Here is a 19777-nt window from a genome sequence, read left to right as displayed (position 1 = left end):
GGGGGTAAAAGGGCACGGGGCGGGGTGGGGACATGTGGGGACGTGGGGGTGGGGGGATATGGGGTGGGGGGACATGGGGCTGGGGGGACATGAGGGCATGTGGGGACATGGGGGGACAGGGATGTGGGGGGACAGGGGGACATGGGGAGATGTGGGTGTCAAAGGGCACATGGAGGGTGGGGACATGGGGATATGGAGGGACAGGGGGACATGGGGATGGGGGGACAGGGGAGATGTAGGGGTGGGGGAGACATGAGGGGGCGTGGGGACATGGGGGGACATGAGGACGTGAGGTTGGGCGGGACATGGGGACAGGGACATGGGGGGACACAGGAATGTGGGGGTGTGGGAACATGGGGACATGGGACGGGGGACATGGGGACATGAGGGTACAGTGGGACATGAGGGGACATGGGGGGATGTGGGGGTACAGGGGGACATGAGGGTACAGTGGGACATGGGGGGACATGGGAATGTGGGGTTGTGGGAACATGGGGACATGAGGGGACGGGGGGGAAAAAGAGGATGGGCGACGTGGGGACATGGGGGGACAAGGGGACGGGGGACATGGGGGTGTGGGGACGTGGGCAGAACATGGGGATATGGGGGTAGGGGGACATTGGGGTATTTGGGGACATGGGGGACATGGAGACGCGGGGGTGTGGTGGGGGCACATGGGACATGGGGACAAGGAGGGGACATGGGGGTATGGGGGGATGTAGGGATGGGGGGCATGGGGGGACATGGCGGTAAGGGGACAAGGGGGGATGTGGCGATGTGGGACATAGGGCTGTGGGGGACATGGGGACACAGAAGAAATCGAGTATACAGGAGTGTGGGGGGACATGGGGGTTTGGGGACATGGGATGTGGGACAATGGGGACAAGGAGGGTCATGGGGGCTTGGGGACATGTGAGCATGAGTGGAGGGGCGGGGGGACATGGGGATATGGGGGGCCGTGGGAATGTGGGGACGACACGGGACACAGTGTCACGGTGACATGGGGATAACACGGGGGACAGGGACATGGGGACGCAGTGCGCGGGGGTGCCCTGTCCCCGCTGCCACCCCTGCCTCTCCCGGGACCAGCCAGCTCCGAGGGCACCCGATGTCACCAACGTCCCCCCGCGCTGTCCCCCTGGGCCACCCCGGCCCCCGCAGCTCAAGAAAGCCTTTGTCACCGCAGGGGTGGCACCGTGTCTGTCCCTACAGGGGCACCGGGGTGGGATGGGAACATGGGGACCCCAATGGGGACATGTCCATGGGGCACATGGGGCTGTGGGGACAGCGGCAGGACCACAGGGTGGGGACAGGGTGGCACCTCCCAGTGTCCCCATGGTGCTGGTGTCCCCGTGGTGCTGGTGTCCCCACGGCGCTGGCACCGGCCCAGCGGCCGCCCCCACGCCGGGGCTATAAGAGGCTGCGGGGTCCGGCCCTGCCAGCGCCACCATGGCACTGTCACCGTCACACGTGAGGGTCCTGCTCCTCGCCCTGCTCTGTGCCACCCCAGGTAGGGCCCCCCCAGAGCTGGAGGGTGTCCCCAAAGCTGGACACCCCCCCCAGACTTGGGTGCCCCCCCCAGATCTGGGTGCCCCTGTAAAGCTGGGGGATGTCCCCAAAGCTGGGTGCTCCCCCAGACTTGGGTGCCCCCCTCAAAAGTTGGGTGCCCCCCCCATGGACCTATGGTGGGGTGGGAGGACCCTCCTCAGGGCTGGGGTTGGGGGAGGGGGGACCCACATTGGGGGTGAAGGGCCCGGACACCTGCGTCCCCTCTTGAAAATGACAGGGGGGGCCCTTGAGTGGGGCGTCCGGGATGCCTGGGTCCCCTCTTGGGGTCTTGGGGTGGGATGGGGGGTGCACATTGGGGTGGGGGGTTCCCGGACGCCTGGGTCCCCCCCATGGGAGCCAGGGGTGGGGTGGGGCACCTGGGGGGGAAATGGGTGTTGAGGCCGTCCCGGATGCCTGGGTCCCCTCTCGAAGAGGGAGGGGACCCCTTGGGTGGGGGGTTCCCGGATGCCTGGGTCCCCCCATGGGGACTGGGGGTGGAGTGAGGCACCTGGGGGGGGTATTGGGGTGGGGAGCTCGGACACCTGGGTCCCCTCTTGAAGATGGGGGGGGTCCCGTGGGTGGGGGGGTCCTGGACACCTGGGTCCCTCTTGGGGTTTTGGGGTGGGATGGGGCACCTGGGCGGGTTATTGGGTGGGTGTGCCCGGACGCCTGGGTCCCCGCACGGCCGGGGGGTGTGGCGGGTGCTGACGGTGGCCGCAGGGCTGGGGGCCCCGGGGGGGGGCTGCGGGCTGCCCCCCTCCGCCTGGTGCCAGAGCTGGGAGTCGGCGCTGCGCTGCGGGGCCCTGGGGCGCTGCGCCCTGGTCTGGGCACCCCCCGCCACGGTGAGCCCCACAACCCGTGTGGCCCCACGGCCCCTCCCTTTGTCCCCATAACCCTCCTGTATGTCCCCATACACCCTCCTGTTCTCCATGTCCCCACGTACCCATGTCCCGCATCTCCCAATGTCCCCATGTCCCCATTCCCTCATGTCACCATGTCACGATTCCCCCGTGGCCCCATGTCCCAAATCTCCCCATGTCCCAAAACTCCCCATGTCCCCTGTGTCCCCATGTCCTCATGTCCCCATTCCCCCATGTCCCTCACCTCCCAATGTCCCAGTGTCCCCAGTCCCCCATTTCCCAATGTCCCCATGTCCCCTTGTCCCCTCATTCCCCATGTCCCCATCTCCCAATGTCCCCCATGTCCTCATGTCCCCATTCTCCCATTTCCCCGTGTCCCCATGTCTCCTTGTCCCCTCATCCCCCACGTCCCCATCTTCCAATGTCCCCATTCCCCCATGTTCCCCATCTTCCAATGTCCCTCATGTCCTCATGTCCCCATTCACCCCCATGACCCCATGTCCCCCACCTGCCCATGTCCCCCATGTCCCCATGCCTCACATGTGTATGTCCCCACACTCCATGTCCCCATGTCCCCACCCCACCTCTCCCTCTGCCCCGGAGTTCACGTCCCCACATCCTGCGCCCCACGCTGTATGTCCCCACGTCACACATCCCCATGTCCCTGTGCCACCTCTCGCAGGACGTGTGCGCCGACTGCCAGCAGATCGTCACCCTCCTCATCCGCATGGCCAACGAGTCGGCCACCAAGGTGCCCAGGGGGACGGGGTGGGGACGGGGCGGGTGACGAGTGTCACCGCGGGTGCCACGGTGGCTGTGTGCGCAGGTGGCCGTGGAGGGGTTCCTGCGGCGGGAGTGCGCGGCGCTGCCCGTCCCCACCATGGTGACACCGTGCCAGAGCCTGGTGCACCAGTACCTCAGCCTCCTCCTTGCCGACATCGAGGGCCACCTCGTGAGTGACACCCGGGGGTGCTGGGGCGACTGGGGACATTGTGACAGCTGGGGACACCTTGGGGTCCTGGGGGACACTGTGCCAGCTGGGGACACCTTGGGGTGCTGGGAGGGGGGGTTTGGGGACACTGTGTTGGTTGGAGACACCTCAGGGTGCTGGGGACACTGGGGACATGGCACTGGACAGGGACACCTTGGAGTGCTTGGGGACACCATGCCAGCTAGGGACACTTCAGAGTGCTGGGGACACTGCACTGGCCAGAGACACCTTGGGGTCCTGGGGGACACTGTGCCAGCTGGGGACACCTTGGGGTGCTGGGAGGGGAGGTTTGGGGACACTGTATTTGTGGGAGACACCTCAGGGTGCTGGGGACACTGGGGACTTGGGGTGCTTGGGGACACCTTGGGATTCTGGGGGTTTGGGGACACTGTGCCAGCTGGGGACACCTTGGGGTGCTTGGGGCGGATCAGGGACACCTCAGGGGTGCTTGGGGACACCACACCAGCAGGGGACACCTTGGAGTGCTGGGAGGATTGGGGACACGGCACTGGCCAGGGAAAGCTTGGGGCGCTTGGGGACACTGTGCCAACTGGGGACACCTTGGGGTGCTGGGAGGGGAGGTTTGGGGACACCGTGTTGGTTGAGGACACCTCAGGGTGCTGGGGACATTGGGGACTTGGGGTGCTTGGGGAGACCATGCCAGCTGAGGGGCTGGGGACACTGTGGGGTTCTGGGGGGGTTGGGGACACCATGCCAGCTGGGGACAACTTGAGGTGTTGGGGGGCTCAGGGACACCTTCGGGGTGCCTGGGGACACCTCGGGGTGCTGGAGGGTTTGGGGATGCTGTGCCAGTGGGGGACACCTCAGGGCATTGTGGGGCTTTGGGGACATGTTGCCAGCTGGGGACACCTCAGGGTGCTGGGGCCACTGGGGTGTTGGGGACACCGTGCCCCAGGTCACCCCAGGGTCCCCACGCTGGGTGTCCCCCCAGAAGCCCTCAGCTGTCTGTGCCCGCCTGGAGCTGTGCCCAGGGCAGCTGGGGGGGGACCCGGCCCTGTCCCCGCTGGGGACACTCGGCACCCGCCTGCAGGTACGGGGGCGATGGGGACATCAGCACCGGGGCTGTGGGGCATCATGGGGACATGGCTGGGGACATGGCTGGGGACATGGGTGGTGACACGGGCAGGGATGTGGGCACAGATATGGGTGTCCCCATGGGCATCTCCATGGGCATCTCCACGGACATGGACAACTCTGTGGACACGGACACGGACATGGACACGGACATGGGTGTCTCTGTGGGGATCTACGTGGGAATCTCCACGGACATGGAAAACTCTGTGGGCATCTATGTGGGCATGGACATGGACATCTGTGTCTCTGTGGGGATCTACACGGGCATGGACATGGGTGTCTCTGTGGGCATCTACATGGGCATCTCTGGGCAACTACGTGGGCATGGACACGGCCATCACTGTGGGCATCTCTGTAGGCATGGGCATCTCCATGGGCACGTGCCTCTTGGTGGGCATCTCCATGGGTGTTTCTATGGTCATCTGCATGGGCGACTCCATGGGCTTCTCTATGAGCATCTACGTGGGCATGGGCATCTTCATGGGTGTCTTTGTGGCATCTCCATGGGCATGGGCATCTCTGTGGGCATCTACAAGGGCATGGACATGGGTGTCTCTGTGGGCATCTATGTGGGCATGGGCATCTCCATGGGCACATGGGTGTATCTGTGGGCATGGACATGGGCATCTCTGTGGTCATCCCTGTGGGCATGGACACGTGTGGACTTGGGCATCTCCATGGGAACAGGCATCTCTGTGGACATCTGTGAGGGTGTCTCTGTGGGCATCCACATGGGTGTTTCTGTGGACATGGGTGTCTCTATGGGCATCTCCATGGGCACGGACATAGGTGGCTCTGTGGGTGTCTCTGTGGGCATCTATGTGGGTGCTTCTGTGGGCATCTCCGTGGCACGGACTTCCTCGTGGGCATTGACATGGGCACGTACACGGTGTCTCTGTGGGCATCTCCATGGACATCTGTGTGGGCATCTACGTGAGCATGTGTATCTACGCGGGCGATTCTATGGGCATCTCCATGGGCATGGCCCCACCATTAGGCTCCAGAATGAACGCCCTCCCGCAGGTGTCCTCCCTGCCCATGCCGCTGTGCTGGCTGTGCCGTACGTTCCTGTCCCGCGTCCAGGCCGCCGTCCCCACGGAGCGGGTGGCGGCAGTGGCGACGGGGCTGTGCCGGGTGCTGCCGGTGGCGGTGGCGGGTGCGTGCCAGTGCCTGGCCCAGCGCTACGCGGCGCTGGCGCTGGAGGGGCTGCTGGGCCGCGTGGCCCCCCGGCTGCTGTGCCACGTGCTGCTGGCCTGTCGTGAAGGGGACAGCCCCATGTCACCCCCCCGGCTGGCACCTCCCCAGCAGCACCGCGAGGTCACCGTGGCCGCGCTGGCTGGTTGTGCCGGCAGCGAGGTGAGCGAGGGGACAGGGGACGGGGTGGCACTGGGGTGGCGCGGCAGGGTGAGGGCTGGGGATGTGGCGGGGGGTGATGGTCCCCAGGGGGGTGACAGGGCACCCAAGGGGACATGCTGGGGACCCAAAGGGTGTCACAGGCTCTGGGGACATGTCCTGGGGTGTCACAGACCCGAGGGGACATGCTGGGGATCCAAAGGGTGTCACAGGCCCTGGGGACACAATCTGGGGTGTCACAGACCCGAGGGGACATGCTGGGGACCCAAAAGGTGTCATAGGTTCAGGGGACACAATCTGGGGTGTCACAGCCCCCAGAAACACAGTCCAGATTGTCGCAGCCCCAAGGGACACATTCAGGACTGCCACAGTCTCAAAGGACATGCTGGGGATCTGAAGAGTGTCACAAGCCCTGGGGACACACCCTGGGGTGTCAAGCCCTGGGGACACACTCCAGGGTGTCACAGCCCCAAGGGACATGCTGGGGACACACTCCAGATTGTCACAACCCCAAGGGACACATTCGGGACTGTAACAACCCCAAGGGACATGGTGGGGACCCGAAGGGTGTGACAAGCTCAAGGGACAGGTCCTGGGGTGTCACAACCCCAGGGGACACATCCCCAGGTGTCACAGCCCTGAGGGACACAGTCCAGGCTGTCAAAGCCCCGAGGGACATGCTGGGGACCCAAAGGGTGTCACAGGCCCAAGGGACACATCCCAAGGTGTCACAGACCCAAGGGACATCGTGGGGACTCCAACAGTGTCATAGGCTCAGGGGACACAACCCCAGGTGTCACAGGCCTGAGGGGACATACTGGGGACCCAAAGCGTGTCACAGCCCTTGGGGACCCGTCCTGGGGTGTGACAGGCCCTGGGGACACATTCCAGATTGTCACAACCCCAAAGGACATGCTGGACACCCAACGGGTGTCACAGGCCCGGGGGACACACTGAGGCCACTCCAACCCTGGGCCGGGGGTTCCTGGCGGTGTCCCCACCCTGACCCTTGTGTCCCCCCCCGCAGGACCTGGGCCAAGGCCACCCCATCCCTGCACTGTCCCCAAACTGGGGACCCTGCGCCCTGGGCCCGACCTACTGGTGCTCCAGCCCCGCGGCTGCGCGCCGCTGCCAGGTCAGCTGGGGACACGGCGGGGGACAGAGGGGACACTGGGGGTGGCCGGTCACCCACCTGTCCCCTCCCACTGTCCCCAGGCCCTGCAGCACTGCCAGGAGCACGTCTGGGTGTAGGGGACAACGAGGACTCCCCCGCCCCCCAATAAAGCTTGGAAGCCGCCCTGCCTCAGTTTCCCCAAGTTTTGGGGAGTGCGGGGGGGTGACAGGGTGGGGGTGACAGGGTGGGGGTGACAGGGTGGGGGTGACAGGGTGGGGGTGACATTTTTCTCAGACAACAGGCGGGTTTTGGCACCTGCCGGAAACTGTGAAAACCACGACCCCCCCGCGCCCAAAAAGGAGCGGAAATGGGTGACAAAAATAGAGCGGGGGTTTAATTGGGGAGGTGGGGACACCGGGGGGGAGGTCTTGGTGTCCCCAGGCGGGGTTGGGTGTCCCCAGGGGGTTGGGTGTCCCCAGGGGTGTCCTTAAGCACCTTGTTGGTTCGTCTCGTCCTCCTCGCGGCGCTTCCAGATCTGCAGAATTGTTGGGGTGACAAGGGGACAATTGGGGGAGACAAGGGGACAACTGGGCGGAGGGACAAAGGGGCGATTTGGGAGGGGAACGCGTGTCACCTGGATGTAGGCCTCCGAGAGGGTGATCATCTGGGGCAGGATGTCGGTGACCTGCAGGTCCTGCAGCTCGTACCACTTCCCGGTGCCCTGCGCGGTGACAGCGGGGGTGACAGCGGGGGTGACAGCGGGGGTGACAGCGGGGCCACCCGCCCTGTCCCCGGGGCTGGGGACACTCACATGGTGCAGCACGTGGATGCGGTAGGAGCCCTCGGAGGGTTTCCCGTCGTGCACGATGTTGGCGATCAGGTCGTAGGTGGTGTTGGCGTGGGCGGCCTGCACCTCCTCCGACAGGTACTCGCGCAGGTCCACGTTCCTGGGGACACGGCACCTCAGCGGAACCACCCACACCCCCTCAAAATGCTTCCAAACCCCCCAGATGTTTCCGGCCCTTCCATAGATGCTTCCAACTCCTCCCCAGATGCCCACAACCCCCACAGATGCCTCCAAACTCCTCTAGATGCTCCTAAGCCCCCCCAGATGCTCCTAACCTCCCCCAGATACTTCCAACCCCCCCCAGATGCCTTCACCTCCCCAGGTGCTTCCAAATCCCTTCCTAGATGCTTCCAACCCCCCCCATAATGCTTCCAAAGTCCCCTAGATGCCCATGACCCCCCCAAATGCTTCCAACCCACCATATATGGTTCCAAGCCCCTCCCAGATGCTTCCAAACCCTCCCTAGATGCTCCAAACACCTAGATGCCTACAAACCCCATCCTAGATGCTTCCAAAGCCCCCCTAGATGCTTCCAAACCCCATCCTAGATGCTTCCCACACCTTCTAGATGCTTATAAACCCCTCCTAGATCCTTCCAACCACCCCCAGATTCTTCCACACCCCTCCTAGATGTTTTCAGTCTCTTCCCAGATGCTTCCAAACCCTCCCTAGACACTTCCAACACCTTCTAGATGCTTCCAAACCCCTCCTAGATGCCTTCAGCCTGCCACAGATGCTTCCAACACTTTCTAGATGCTTCCCAACTCCACCTAGATGCTTCCAATCCCGCCAGATTCTTCCAACTCTCTCCTAGATGCTTCCAAACCCCTCCCAGATATTCTCAATCTCTCCCTAGATGATTTCAATGCCCCCCCCCCCCCGATACTTTCAAACTCCTCTTGGGTGCTTTTAATACTCCCCCAAGATGCTTTCAACCCATGACAGATGGTTCCAAACCCTTCCTAGATGCTTCTAAACCCCTTCTAAATGCCTACAACCCCCGTCTAGATGCTTCCAAACACCTTCTAGATGCCTCCAAACCCCTCTTAGGTGCCTACAAACTCATCCTAGATGCCTAGAAACTCATCCTAGATGCCTACAAACCCCTTCTAGATGCTTCCATCCCCCTCCATGTGCTTCCAAACCGCTCCTAGATCCTTCCAGACCCCCAACGGGCTGCAGGGAAAGGGGACGCAGGGACCTCAAGCACCCGCCCCGATGTCCTTCAGCGCTCACGTGATGGGGAAGTTGACGATGGTGGGGTTCTTCTCCACAAAGAAGTTGTTCTTGGTGAAGCGCTTGATGCAGAAGATGAGGTAGGGCGGCAGCTTGGTGAGCTGGAAGCGCTTGAGGAAGTTCTCCTTGTAGGTCTTGTACTCCTTCTCGGTGACGCCGTTGAACTTGGCCAAGATGCTGAAGAGGGGGACCTGGGGGATGATGAGCTGCTCCTTCTCGTCCTTGTAGAGCGGGGCGGTGGGCAGGTCCAGCGTCAGGTACATGAAGGTGGATTCCACCATCATCTCCTGGTACTCGGCGTTCTGCAGGAGCTGCGCCTTCTCCTCGGCCGGCTGCGGGACACGCGGCTCAGGGGGGACCTTGGGGACACCCCCTTGGGGTCAGAACCCCGCCTTGACCCTTCCATGAACTCACCAGATCCGGGTGAGGCAGCTTCTTGGTGAAGATGCGCATGGAGCCCTGGAAGACGTCGGTGACGATGGCTGCGGGGACAGAATGACGTTGTGGGGGGGACACCAGGGGTGACAAGCGTCACTCCAGGGGGTGCCCCAAGGGAATTAGGGGCCTTCATCGCCTTCTGCTCACTCTTCTTCTTCCTCTTGGTGCCGCCCAGAGCCGAGTGCAGCGCGTTGAGGAACCAGGACAGGAATTCCACCCCATCCCCTGAAACCAGAAGGTCCATCAGAACCAGGCAGGGACAGACCCAGCGTGTCCCCCCACACAAATCCCACCCCATTCCACACCTTGCTTGGTGATCTGGAAGTTCTTCTTGCTGCAGAGCACCACGGCCTGCAGCATCTCGTGGGGCGAGACGTGGGCTTTGAAATTCCGCGGGTTCCAGAGCTTCCGCATGAGCTCCCCGAACCGCTGCACCAGCAGGAACATCACGTCCCCGGGCGGGCGCTGGATCTGCCCGTAATTCTCCTCCTCCAAAAAATAATTCCGCAGCGGCGGGACGTTGGACAAGGCCTGTGGGAGAGGAGCCGGGAGCACCCCGGGGTGAGGTTTTGGGGGGTTTTCACCCCAAAAATCAATCCCACAGCTGGGGCTGGTTCTGTTGAATCTCTCTATCAAGGATCTGGATGAGAGGATCGAGTGCACCCTCAGTAATGTTGCAGATGACACCAAGCTGGGTGGAGGGTTGATGTGCGGCAGGGTGGGAAGGTTCTGCAGAGGGATCTGGCCCGGCTGGATCGATGGGCTGAGGCCACTGTCTGAGGTTCAACAAGGCCAAGTGCCGGGTCCTGCACTTGGGCCACAACAACCCCACAAACGCTGCAGGCTGGGGAAGAGCGACTGGAAAAGGAGCTGGGGGTGTTGGTGACAGCGGCTGAACACGAGCCAGCGTGTGTCCAGGTGGCCAAGAGGCCACCAGCATCTGGCTGGTACCAGCACTGGTGTGGCCAGCAGGCCCAGGGCAGTGACCGTCCTGTGCTGGGCTCTGGGGAGGAAAAACCTCGAATCCTGGGGGCAGTTCTGGGCCCCTCAGCTCAGGGCTCAAGATGGCAGCACCAAAATCACCTCAGGGCTCAAGATGGCAGCACCAAAATCACCTCAGGGCTCAAAATGGCGGCACCAAAATCACCTCAGGGCTCAAAATGGCGGCACCAAAATCACCTCAGGGCACAAAATGGCGGCCAGAGCGGTGGCGGGATCACCTCATGAAAGCCCTTGAGGTGCTGGAGCGAGTTGAGAGAAGGGAACGGAGCTGGGGAAGGGGCTGGAGCACAAGTGTGATGGGAGCGGCTGAGGGAGCTGGGGGTTCAGCTGGAGAACAGGAGCTGAGGGGAGACCTTCTGATCTCTGACCTGCCTGAAAGGAGCTTGGAGCCAGGGGGGTCGGGCTCTGCTCCCCAGGAACAAGCGCCAGGACCAGAGGAAACGGCCTCAAGTTGCGCCAGGGGAGGTTGAGGTTGGATCTGGGGAACAATTTCTTCCCCAAAGGGCTGTGGGGCATTGGAACAGGCTGCCCAGGGCAGTGCTGGAGTCACCATCCCTGGAGGGGTTGGACAGACGGACATGAGGTTCTCAGGGACGGGGGGCAGTGCCGGGGGTCGGTTATGGGTGGACTCCATGATCCTGAGAGGCTTTTCCAGCCCCATTGGCCCCACGGTACCTGCAGCACAGCGTTGGCGTAGTCGTTGGCTTTGATGTTGTTGAGCCCCACGATGCCGGGCAGGTACGTGGTGCCGTCGTAGGCGCGGGACAGCTTGGCCTGCCGGTCCAGGTTGGCGATCTGCTGCGCCGTGAACGTCGGCTTCAGCACGTACTGCGGAGAGAACCGGCATCAGGACAACGGGGGGGACACCCGAACCCCCCGGGACACCTGTGTCACCCCCCACACCGTGATGTCCTCCAGCGAGGAGTCAATGATCTCGTAGTTGTCAGGCAGGCAGTAGAACTTGAGGGTGTGCAGGTTGAGGAAGACATGGTGGCTGAGCTGGACGCTGTGGATGTAGGCGTGGGACTTCAGCCCGCGGCCTGCGGGGACAGGGGACACATGGAGGGGAGGTTTGGGGGGCCAGGGGGAGCCCCCAGAAGGAGGGAAGGGGGACAGGGAAGGCACGAGAAGGTGGAGGTGGAACAGAAGTGAATCCCCCCCACCCAAAACTGGGGGTGGCTTATGACTCCCCGAGAGTCCCTGTGTCCCCCCCCAGCAGCACCCGTGTCCCCAGGTGTCCCCCCCAGCACCACCCCTGTCCCTGGGTGTCCCCCATGTCCTCCCCAGCAGCACCGCAGCCTCTGGCTGTACCCAAGTCCCACCCCCACCGGTGGCATCCCTGTCCCTTGGTGTCCCCCCCCCAGCAGCACTCCAGCCCCTAACTGTCCCTACGTCCCCCCCACACCACCCCTGTCCCTGGCTGTCCCCGCCAGCAGCACCCGTCCCTGCTCATCCCGTCCCCAGCACCACCCCAGCCCCTGGGTGTCCCCATGTCCCCCCACAACACCCCTGTCCCCAGATGTCCCCGGGGCTCACCCTGGAAGTACTTCCCGCAGACCAAGCAGGCGTAGACGTTGATGTGGGACAGCGAGATGGAGCAGAGCTTCTCAAAGTCGAAGTCCAGGACGCTCCTGGGGGGGGACACAGCTTGGGGGGGACCCTCGGGGACAGGGAGGACCCTCGGGGACCCCAACCCGCCCCCCACACTCACTTGTTGATGGTGTCCAGGTAGGGGCAGTGGCGGCTGCGCTGGTCCTCCGGGTCAAACCGCCCGTAGCGCACTGGGGGTGGTAATTAACGGGAGGCGTTAATGAACGGGGGCATCGTTAATGAAAAGGGGGTGTCATTAATTAAGAGGGGGAGTATTAGCAAAGAAGTGGGTCATTAATGAATGGGGGGACTGTTAATGAAGAAGGGGTTGTCAACAAATGGGGGGCTCGTTAGCAAGGGGGTGTTATTAACAAATTGGGGGGCATTAATGAAGGGGGGTTATTGGTGAAGAGGAGGGTCGTTACCAAAGAAGGAGATTGTTAATGAAGGGGGGTCATTAATGAAGGGGGTCTCATTAGCAAAGAGGGGATCATTAACGAATAGGGGGGCTCATTAGCAAAGGGGTTCGTTAACAAACGGGGGGGTGTTAATGAGGAGGGTTGGCATTAATGAAGGGGGATTGTTAATGAAGGGGGGGGGGAGGGCACAAGGGGCCCGTTAGCACGAGGCTGACGCCTCGTATCAGAGACAGAGCAAATGTTCCCCCGCCGGTAAGTCCCCCCAGTGCAGCCGCCTCCCCAGGCCGGGATCCCCCGGCTCAGCCCCGGTCCCCCCGCACTCCCGGTCCCCACCGGTGGGCTCGGGCTCCGGGTCGGAGTCGCCATCAGGCTCCCGCTCCCGTTTCACCCGCACGGGGCCGGCGGGGGCGGCGGAACCCCCGGAGGAGCCGGTCCCGGTCCCCGGCTCCCGCTTGATCCGCGCGGGATCCACCGGCAGCGGGAGGGCCTGGCCCGGCTCCGCCGCCTCCCGCCGCCCGCGCTCCCGCTCCGCCTCCCGCCGCCCCCGGGAACGCTCCGTGTCCCCGTCCCGGCGGCTCCGCGACGATCCCCGCGCTGCTGAGGAGGAGGAGGAGGAGGAGCCGCCGCCCCGCGGGGCCGCCCGGGGCTCCCGCTCCCGTTTCCCGCGGCTCGACATCCCGCACGGCGCGCGCCGGGGGCGGGGCCACGCCGGGGGGCGGGGTCAATCCGGGGGGGCGGGGGTCAGACTGCTCCGCGAGACGAAGTGCGCATGCGCTGTCGTCCAACCGGCAGCGCCGCCACTGCCTCCTCGTTAATGCGCATGCGCGCAACCGCCGGGCGGGACCGCGCCCCTCCCGCGCCTGCGCAGTGCGGCGCTCCCCCACCAGCGCGTGCGCGCGGGGCCGCGGCGGCCGGCGGGGCTTTTAAAGGGGCCGCGTCCCGTTTTCGGTGGGGCCGTTCCGGTGGCGGCGGCTGATGGAGGCGAGCGCGGGCTGGCGCTGCCGGCCGGGTGGGCGGCTCGATATGAGTCACGGCTTCGTGCGGCACATCCGCCGCAACCAGATCGCCAGGTACCGGCACGGGCGGGGCTTTCACCCGGTAACCCGGTAAATCCCCCCGTTAACCCTCCCCCGCGGTGCGCAGGGACGCGTACGAGCGGGCGGTGCGGCAGGCGCGGGGGCGGGCGAGGGGGAGGCTCATCCCAACGCCCCCCCGGCCCCGCCGCCCCGACCAGCAGGTGTACCGGCCGCGGCGGCCCGGTGAGCGGGGACCCACGGGCGGGGGTGGGGGGGGTCACTTCTGGGTGGGGGCACCCCAGGGTGGGGCCCCCGTGGGGGGTGGGGATGAGGGGGGCACCCCAGTAAGGGTGGGGGGCAGCCCGGGGGGTCGCCCATGGAGGATGGGAATGGGGGGGCACCCATGGGTGGGGGCACCCGAGGGAGGATGGAGAGGGGGGGTGGCACCCCAGGGTGGGGGGGAACCCTTGGCTGGAGCGGGGGGGCGCTCCCAAGGGGTGTTTGGGGCCTGGGGGGGTCACCCAAGGGTGGGGGAAAATGGGGGGGAACTCAGGGTCTGCTGGGACCTGGGGGGGGAGAGCGCTGGGGCGGGGGGGGGGGGCACCCAAGAGTTGGGGGGGGAAAATGGAGGGGGACTTTGGAGAGGGTGGGGGAGCCAGGACATGGGGGGCACCCTGGGGTAGGGTCCTAAGAGATGTTTGGGACTGGGGGGCCACCCAAGGGAGACCCAGGGGTGGGGAACACCCCGGGGGGGCACCCATGGGTGGGGGGAGAGTGCTGGGGCATGGAGGGGGCACCCATGGGTGGAGTGGGGTCCGAAGAGGTGTTTGGGGTCTGGGGGGGCACCTAAGTGTGAGGGAAAATGGGGGGGACCTTGGGGTGTGCTGGGACATGGGGGGGCACCCCAGGGTGGGCCGGGGCATAGGGGTCACCCAAGAGATGGAGGGCACCCCAGGGTGGGGCCCTAAGAGATGTTTGGAGCTGGCGGGGGGGGGGGGGGGGGGGGCGCTGTCCCCCCTGAGGGTTTGGGTGCCACAGGGGGTTCCGGGGGCGACGCCAGCCCGGGTCCCCCCCCCGGTGACCCGCGCGGGCCCCGGCTCTTCTGCCTGGAGTACGAGGGGGACGACGGGCACGTCACTGCGGTCATCGTGCACCAGGTGGGGACACCCCCACCCCGGGGGGCAGTGCGGGGGGGGCCCTGGGCACCCCCAGGTGACACGGTGTGGCAGGGGGACAGCGCGGAGGACGTGACACGGCGTGTCTGCGCCCGGAGCCCCCTGGAGCCCCCCCTGCGGCGGGCGCTGTGCCAGCGCGTGCAGGATGAGCTCAGCAAGCGCCGGGGGACGGGGTGACGCTGCCGCCCCCGCCCGGGGACAGCGTCACCCCCCTGGGATGCTGCCACCCACCTGGGGACAGTGTCACCCCCGGGGGACGGTGCCAGCCGCTGCCTGGTGACAATAAAGGTGCTGCGAGGCGCCGGTGTGTGGCTCTGCTTGGGGAAACTGAGGCACAGGTTGGGGACATGGGGGTGGGGGGGCCCTTGGGGACCCCAGTGTCACCCCAGGGTCCCCTCCCAGGTCCCCAGTCTTGGTGGCAGGGCCGCAGCCCCCACCTGTCCCCCCACAACCCTCAGGTTGGTGGCACCTGGGGACAAGGCCAAGTGTCCCCAGGACTGGTTGAGCTGGTTTATTATTGTAGGGTCTCCTAAAACAGATCCTGTTGGCCTGTTTTTGTAGAGTCTCTCCTAAAACAGATCCTGTTGGCTTGGTTTTGTAGGGTCTCTCCTAAGCTGATCCTGATGGTTTGTTATTGTAGAGTCTCCCAAAACAAGTCCAGGTGCTTATTTATTGTAGGGTCTCCTAAACAGATCCTGATGGGTTCTTATTGTAGGGTCTCCCCTGAGCTGATCCTGCTGATGTGTTATTGTAGCTTCTCCCTGAACAGATCACCTTGGCTTGTTATTGTAGGGTCTTTTCAAAACAAGTCCTACTGGTTTGTTATTGTAGGGTCTCCCAAAACAAGTCCTGGTGCTTATTTATTGTAGGGTCTCTCCAAAACAAATTCCAATGGGTCGTTGTTGTAGGATTTCCTCAAAGATGCTCCTGCTGGCTTGTTTATTGTAGGGTCTCCCAAAATGAGTCCTGGTGCTTGTTTATTGTAGGGTGTCCCCAAATGGTTCCTGCTGGTTTGTTATTGTAGGGTCTCCCCAGTCCTGTCGGGCTCCCTGTGGTTCGGTGTATGTCCCTATAGCAGCCCCCCAGATCTGCATGTCCCTATAGTGGCCCCCCCAGGGCTATATGTCTCTATAGTGCCCTCAGGGCTGTACCCCCTCTCCCTGGGGCTGTACATCCCTGTATTACCCCTATAGTGTGTGTGTGTGTCCCAGGGCTATATGTCCCTGCTGTGTGCCCCCATAGTATGTGTCCCCAGGGCTGTGTGTCCCTTGGGGTTGTATGTCCCTATAGTGTGCCCCCCTGGGACTGTGTGTCCCTATAGTATCCCTGGGGCTATATGTCCCTATACTGTGTTTCCCCAGGGCTGTGTGTCCCTATAGCTTGTGTCCCCAGGACTCTATGTCCCTATAGTATGTCCTCCCTGGCTATACATCCCCACAGGGACATTGGGGACACAGGGACTGTGGGGAAGGGCGATGGTGGGGACTATGGGGGACCTACAGGGACATGGGGACATGGGGGGCCATGGGGGACATAGGGACTGTAGGGAGGGTGGATGGTGGAGATGTGGGGACCACAGGGACACAGAGACTATGGGGACAGGGGAACTGTGGGGGGACCATGAGGACATAGGGATGTGGGGACTACAGGGATAAAGGGACCATGGGGCATCATGGGGACAATGAGGATATAGGGGACCAGGGGGACAATGGGGACACAGGGACCACAGAGGTATAAGGGGATCATGAGGACACAGGGACCGTGGGGACAAGGGCGCTGGAAGGGAGGGGACACAGGGGGACAATGGGGACAAGGAGACCAGGGGGATTGTGGCACGGTGAGGACATGGGGACACAGGCACCACAGGGAAGTGGGACCATGGGGACAGGGGGACACGAGCACCGTGGGGACATGGCATACAGGGGTGACAGCACTGGGACATTCGGGGACCCTCGGGCTGGCACACGGGGACACAGCAAGTCCTATGCAGGCCACCCCCCGTGACCGTGTCCCTCCCACCGAGGGGTGACGAGGGTGTCCCTTGTCCTCCCCACCCCCGGCGCTCCCCATGGTCCCGGTCCCATCCATGTCCCCTCCCACCCTGTCCCCGCCTGGTGTCCCCCGGGGCCACAGAGCGGGTCCCCATGTGCGTGTCCCCTCCCCGGGTCCGTGTTGCCAGGACCCCCCTGGTCCTCCCTGCTCAGGGTCCACAGGTCCCCATGCCCCCAGACGTTAGTCTCCCCGGGCCCACATGTCCCCCTGTCCCTGGGGACCCCTGTGTCCCCACAGCCCCCCTGCTGCAGTCCCTGCGAGGGTGGCAGTGCCACCACACTGCACCCTTTGTCCCCTGGCACCAGCACCCGCCTGGCACCGCTCCCCCCGGCACAGCACGTGTCTGTCCCCTCCCGTGTTCCCACTCATATCCCCACCATGTCCCCGCATGTGTCCCGCCACCTGTCCCCCTCTGTGTCCCCAGGCCTGTCCCCACTTGTATCCTCCCCTGTGTCCCCGCCGTGTTCCCACACCGCACACATGCAGCCCCACACATCTTGTCACCCCTGTATTCCCAGGGGACAGCGGTGACCGGGGGGGGGGGGTCTCGGCTGGGGGACAGGGTGGCTCTAGGTGGGGATGGTGCCGGTGGCCAGGAGGATGATGAGGACGAGGATGATGACGCCCACGACGCCGAGGATGATGAGCAGCTTCATGTTCTTCCACCAGTAGCGACGGGACACCTTCTGCGATGTCACCTTGAAGTGCTGTGACTGTGGGGACACCATTCAGGGGGACATGGGGACACCCCACTGCCACCCTGGGACACATGCTGTGACCTCAGGGACACCTGTTGTCACCCCAGGGGCACCCACTGCCATCCTGAGGACAATTTTGCCACCCTGGAGACTCCCATTGCCACCCTTGGGGACAGCCTGCTGCCACCCAAGTGTCCTGTGTCCCAACTCCCAGTGCCCAGCTGGACCTGGTGTCCCACAACCCCGTGTCCCCTCTCTGCGGTCCCAGCGCCAGCCTGGGGACCTGGTGCCGCCTCGGGGACCCTGTGCCCACCCTGAGGACACTGTGGCCACCTTGGGGACCTTGTACCCACCCCAAGGACCTTATGCCTGTGGAAGGACTTGGTGTCACCTCAAGGACCCTGTGCCCACCCTGAGGACCCTGTGCCCACCTTGGGGACCTTGTACCCAACTTGGACACCCAATACTCAGCGTGGGGACCCTGTGCACTCCTTAGGGGTACTGAGCCACCTTGAGGACCTTGTGTCCATCTTGGAGACCCTCTGTCACCTTGGGGACCCTGTGGCCACCCTGAGGACCTTGTACCCAACTTGGGGACCCTCTGTCACCTTGGGGACCCTGTGGCCACCCTGAGGACCTTGTACCCAACTTGGGGACCCTCTGTCACCTTGGGGACCACTCCAAGGACCTTATGCCCAAGCAGGGACTTGGTGCCACCTCAGGGACATTGTGCCCACCCTGAGGACCCTGTGGCCACCTTGGGGACCTTGTGTCCATCCATCTTGGAGACCCCGTGCCACTTTAGAGGCCCTGAGCCACCCTGGGGACCCTGTGGCACCTTCAGGACCTTGTACGCAACTTGGGGACCAAGTACCCACCCTGGGGACCCTGTGCCACTTTAGGGGTCCTGAGCCACCTTGAGGACCTTGTGTCCATCTTGGAGACCCTCTGTCACCTTGGGGACCCTGTGGCCACCCTGGGGACCCTGTGCCACCACGGGGTCCTTGTACCCAACCTGGGGACCCTGTGCCCCCCGGTGTCCCTGCACTCACGGTGGCCTCCAGGTCCTGGCTCTTGTCGTGCAGCCGCTCCAGGTTCTCCCCCCGCGCCAGGATCTGCTCCACGTTCCGTGTCATGATGGTGGTGACGCCCTCGACCTCGCGCTGCAGCGCCCGCACGCGCCCGCCAGTCCCGTCACCGCCGGCCCTGTCACCGCCCGTCCCGCTGCCTGCGCCGCTGCTCTCCTGGCAGCACAGGGCAGGTGTCAGGTGGGCACCCAGCCCCCTATAGGGACCCTGTGTATGCCCCATATATACCCCATAGACACCCTATAGAGACCCCATATACATCCTATAGATACCCCCTGGGAACCCCATATACACTCTGTAGGCACCCCATATACACCCTGCAGAGACACCATATACATCCTATAGAGACCGCCTATACGCCCTACAGACACCCCCTGGGAACCCCATATACACCCCATAGGCACCCCCTTGGCACCCCATATACACCCTATAGGCCCCCCATATGTCCCCCAAACCAACACCAAGCACCCAACAGTGCCTATATGCACCTGAGCACTTCCCCAAGCACCCCCAGCCACCCCATATGCACCCTATATGTACCCCAGACCCCCCATATGCCCCCTGGGCACCCCCTATACACCCCCTGACCACCCCATAGGTGCCTGGTGTCCACCCCACACACCCCATAGGCACTTCCTTGTGCACCCTATAGGTGCCATGGGCACCCCCCAGCACCCTATAGCTTCCCCATATGTCCCCCAGCCCCCCACATATGCACCCTGGACGACCCATATGTACCCTGGACCCCCCCAGAGGTGCCCCGTGTCCACCCCACACACCCCATAGGCACTTCCTTGAGCAACCTATAGGCTCCCCGGGCACCCTCCAGCACCCTATAGCCCCCCCCATATGTCCCCCAGGCCCACCATATGTACCCCAGCCCCTCCATATATATCCCAGCCTCCCCATATGCCCCTGGGCACCCCCTATACTCCCCTATACACCCCACGGACACGCCCCATCCGCCCCACAGGTGCCCGTGTCTGCCCCGGAGCCCCCAGGCCCCGCCCCCAGGCCCCGCCCCAGCCCCCCACAGTCCCCCCATGGCCCCCGCGGGTCCCCCGGTCCCACCATGGCCGCTCCCGCCGCCGCCGCCGCCCCCTGATCCCGCCCCCTCGGGGCTTCCGGGAGCGGCGGCACCGGCACGGGGCGGGGCCAGGAGGTGTGGGCGGGGTCAAGGTGTGACAGGGGCGGGGCCGGGGAGGAGTGGGCGGGGTCGGGGCGTGACAGGGGCGGGGCCGGGGAGGAGTGAGCG

The 19777-nt window shown here is 64.2% G+C and overlaps 4 protein-coding genes across 6 annotated transcripts; 2 read left to right on the top strand and 2 right to left on the bottom strand.

Moving 5' to 3' along the window:
* Positions 1–1436: 1436 nt before the first annotated feature.
* SFTPB (surfactant protein B) lies at positions 1437–7143 on the top strand. The gene is made up of 8 exons (XM_065651838.1): positions 1437–1510; positions 2269–2390; positions 3091–3159; positions 3235–3360; positions 4352–4450; positions 5518–5850; positions 6875–6982; positions 7063–7143. The coding sequence occupies exons 1-8, from the start codon at positions 1450–1452 to the stop codon at positions 7096–7098; spliced, it is 954 nt and encodes a 317-aa protein (XP_065507910.1). The 5' UTR covers positions 1437–1449; the 3' UTR covers positions 7099–7143.
* A 190-nt stretch (positions 7144–7333) lies between these two features.
* USP39 (ubiquitin specific peptidase 39) lies at positions 7334–13239 on the bottom strand. The gene is made up of 12 exons (XM_065651590.1): positions 12827–13239; positions 12196–12265; positions 12021–12115; positions 11388–11524; positions 11160–11312; positions 9788–10013; positions 9630–9707; positions 9459–9526; positions 9045–9376; positions 7773–7908; positions 7596–7682; positions 7334–7496 (listed from the first exon to the last, which is right to left on the bottom strand). The coding sequence occupies exons 1-12, from the start codon at positions 13167–13169 to the stop codon at positions 7449–7451; spliced, it is 1773 nt and encodes a 590-aa protein (XP_065507662.1). The 5' UTR covers positions 13170–13239; the 3' UTR covers positions 7334–7448.
* A 132-nt stretch (positions 13240–13371) lies between these two features.
* C25H2orf68 (chromosome 25 C2orf68 homolog) lies at positions 13372–14978 on the top strand. 3 transcript variants are annotated; one of them, XM_065651769.1, is made up of 4 exons: positions 13372–13563; positions 13637–13752; positions 14548–14666; positions 14747–14978. In XM_065651769.1, the coding sequence occupies exons 1-4, from the start codon at positions 13469–13471 to the stop codon at positions 14831–14833; spliced, it is 417 nt and encodes a 138-aa protein (XP_065507841.1). In that variant the 5' UTR covers positions 13372–13468; the 3' UTR covers positions 14834–14978. The 3 variants fall into 3 exon arrangements, with proteins under 3 accessions (XP_065507841.1, XP_065507840.1, XP_065507839.1); XM_065651768.1 differs by having other exon boundaries at positions 14739–14978; XM_065651767.1 differs by having other exon boundaries at positions 14548–14978.
* Positions 14979–17247: 2269 nt separating this feature from the next.
* On the bottom strand, positions 17248–19671 carry VAMP8 (vesicle associated membrane protein 8). The gene is made up of 3 exons (XM_065651827.1): positions 19594–19671; positions 18487–18678; positions 17248–17449 (listed from the first exon to the last, which is right to left on the bottom strand). Exons 1-3 carry the CDS (start codon positions 19594–19596, stop codon positions 17306–17308), a joined length of 339 nt encoding a protein of 112 aa, XP_065507899.1. The 5' UTR covers positions 19597–19671; the 3' UTR covers positions 17248–17305.
* Between the last annotated feature and the right edge of the window lie 106 nt (positions 19672–19777).

This window comes from Caloenas nicobarica, chromosome 25, assembly GCF_036013445.1.
Source record: "Caloenas nicobarica isolate bCalNic1 chromosome 25, bCalNic1.hap1, whole genome shotgun sequence".
NCBI classification, from domain to species: Eukaryota; Metazoa; Chordata; class Aves; order Columbiformes; family Columbidae; genus Caloenas; species Caloenas nicobarica.
The sequence above is the reverse complement of the archived record's forward strand: the minus strand, read 5'-3'. Positions and strand labels throughout refer to the sequence as shown.

Bases quoted from the DNA above. Each gene is read 5' to 3' on its own strand.
- SFTPB (XM_065651838.1), top strand. From the start codon at position 1,450: ATGGCACTGTCACCGTCACACGTGAGGGTCCTGCTCCTCGCCCTGCTC. The intron at 1,511-2,268 runs GTAGGGCCCCCC...CGGTGGCCGCAG, and splicing joins CCTGCTCTGTGCCACCCCAG to GGCTGGGGGCCCCGGGGGGG. The intron at 3,160-3,234 runs GTGCCCAGGGGG...CTGTGTGCGCAG, and splicing joins CCAACGAGTCGGCCACCAAG to GTGGCCGTGGAGGGGTTCCT.
- USP39 (XM_065651590.1), bottom strand. From the start codon at position 13,169: ATGTCGAGCCGCGGGAAACGGGAGCGGGAGCCCCGGGCGGCCCCGCGG. The intron at 11,525-12,020 runs GTGAGCCCCGGG...CTGTCCCCGCAG, and splicing joins CTGCGGGAAGTACTTCCAGG to GCCGCGGGCTGAAGTCCCAC. The intron at 9,527-9,629 runs GTGAGCAGAAGG...CTGTCCCCGCAG, and splicing joins CACCAAGAGGAAGAAGAAGA to CCATCGTCACCGACGTCTTC.
- C25H2orf68 (XM_065651767.1), top strand. From the start codon at position 13,469: ATGGAGGCGAGCGCGGGCTGGCGCTGCCGGCCGGGTGGGCGGCTCGAT. The intron at 13,564-13,636 runs GTACCGGCACGG...CGCGGTGCGCAG, and splicing joins CGCCGCAACCAGATCGCCAG to GGACGCGTACGAGCGGGCGG. The intron at 13,753-14,547 runs GTGAGCGGGGAC...TGGGTGCCACAG, and splicing joins GTACCGGCCGCGGCGGCCCG to GGGGTTCCGGGGGCGACGCC.
- VAMP8 (XM_065651827.1), bottom strand. The intron at 17,450-18,486 runs GTGAGTGCAGGG...GTGTCCCCACAG, and splicing joins GCCAGGACCTGGAGGCCACC to TCACAGCACTTCAAGGTGAC.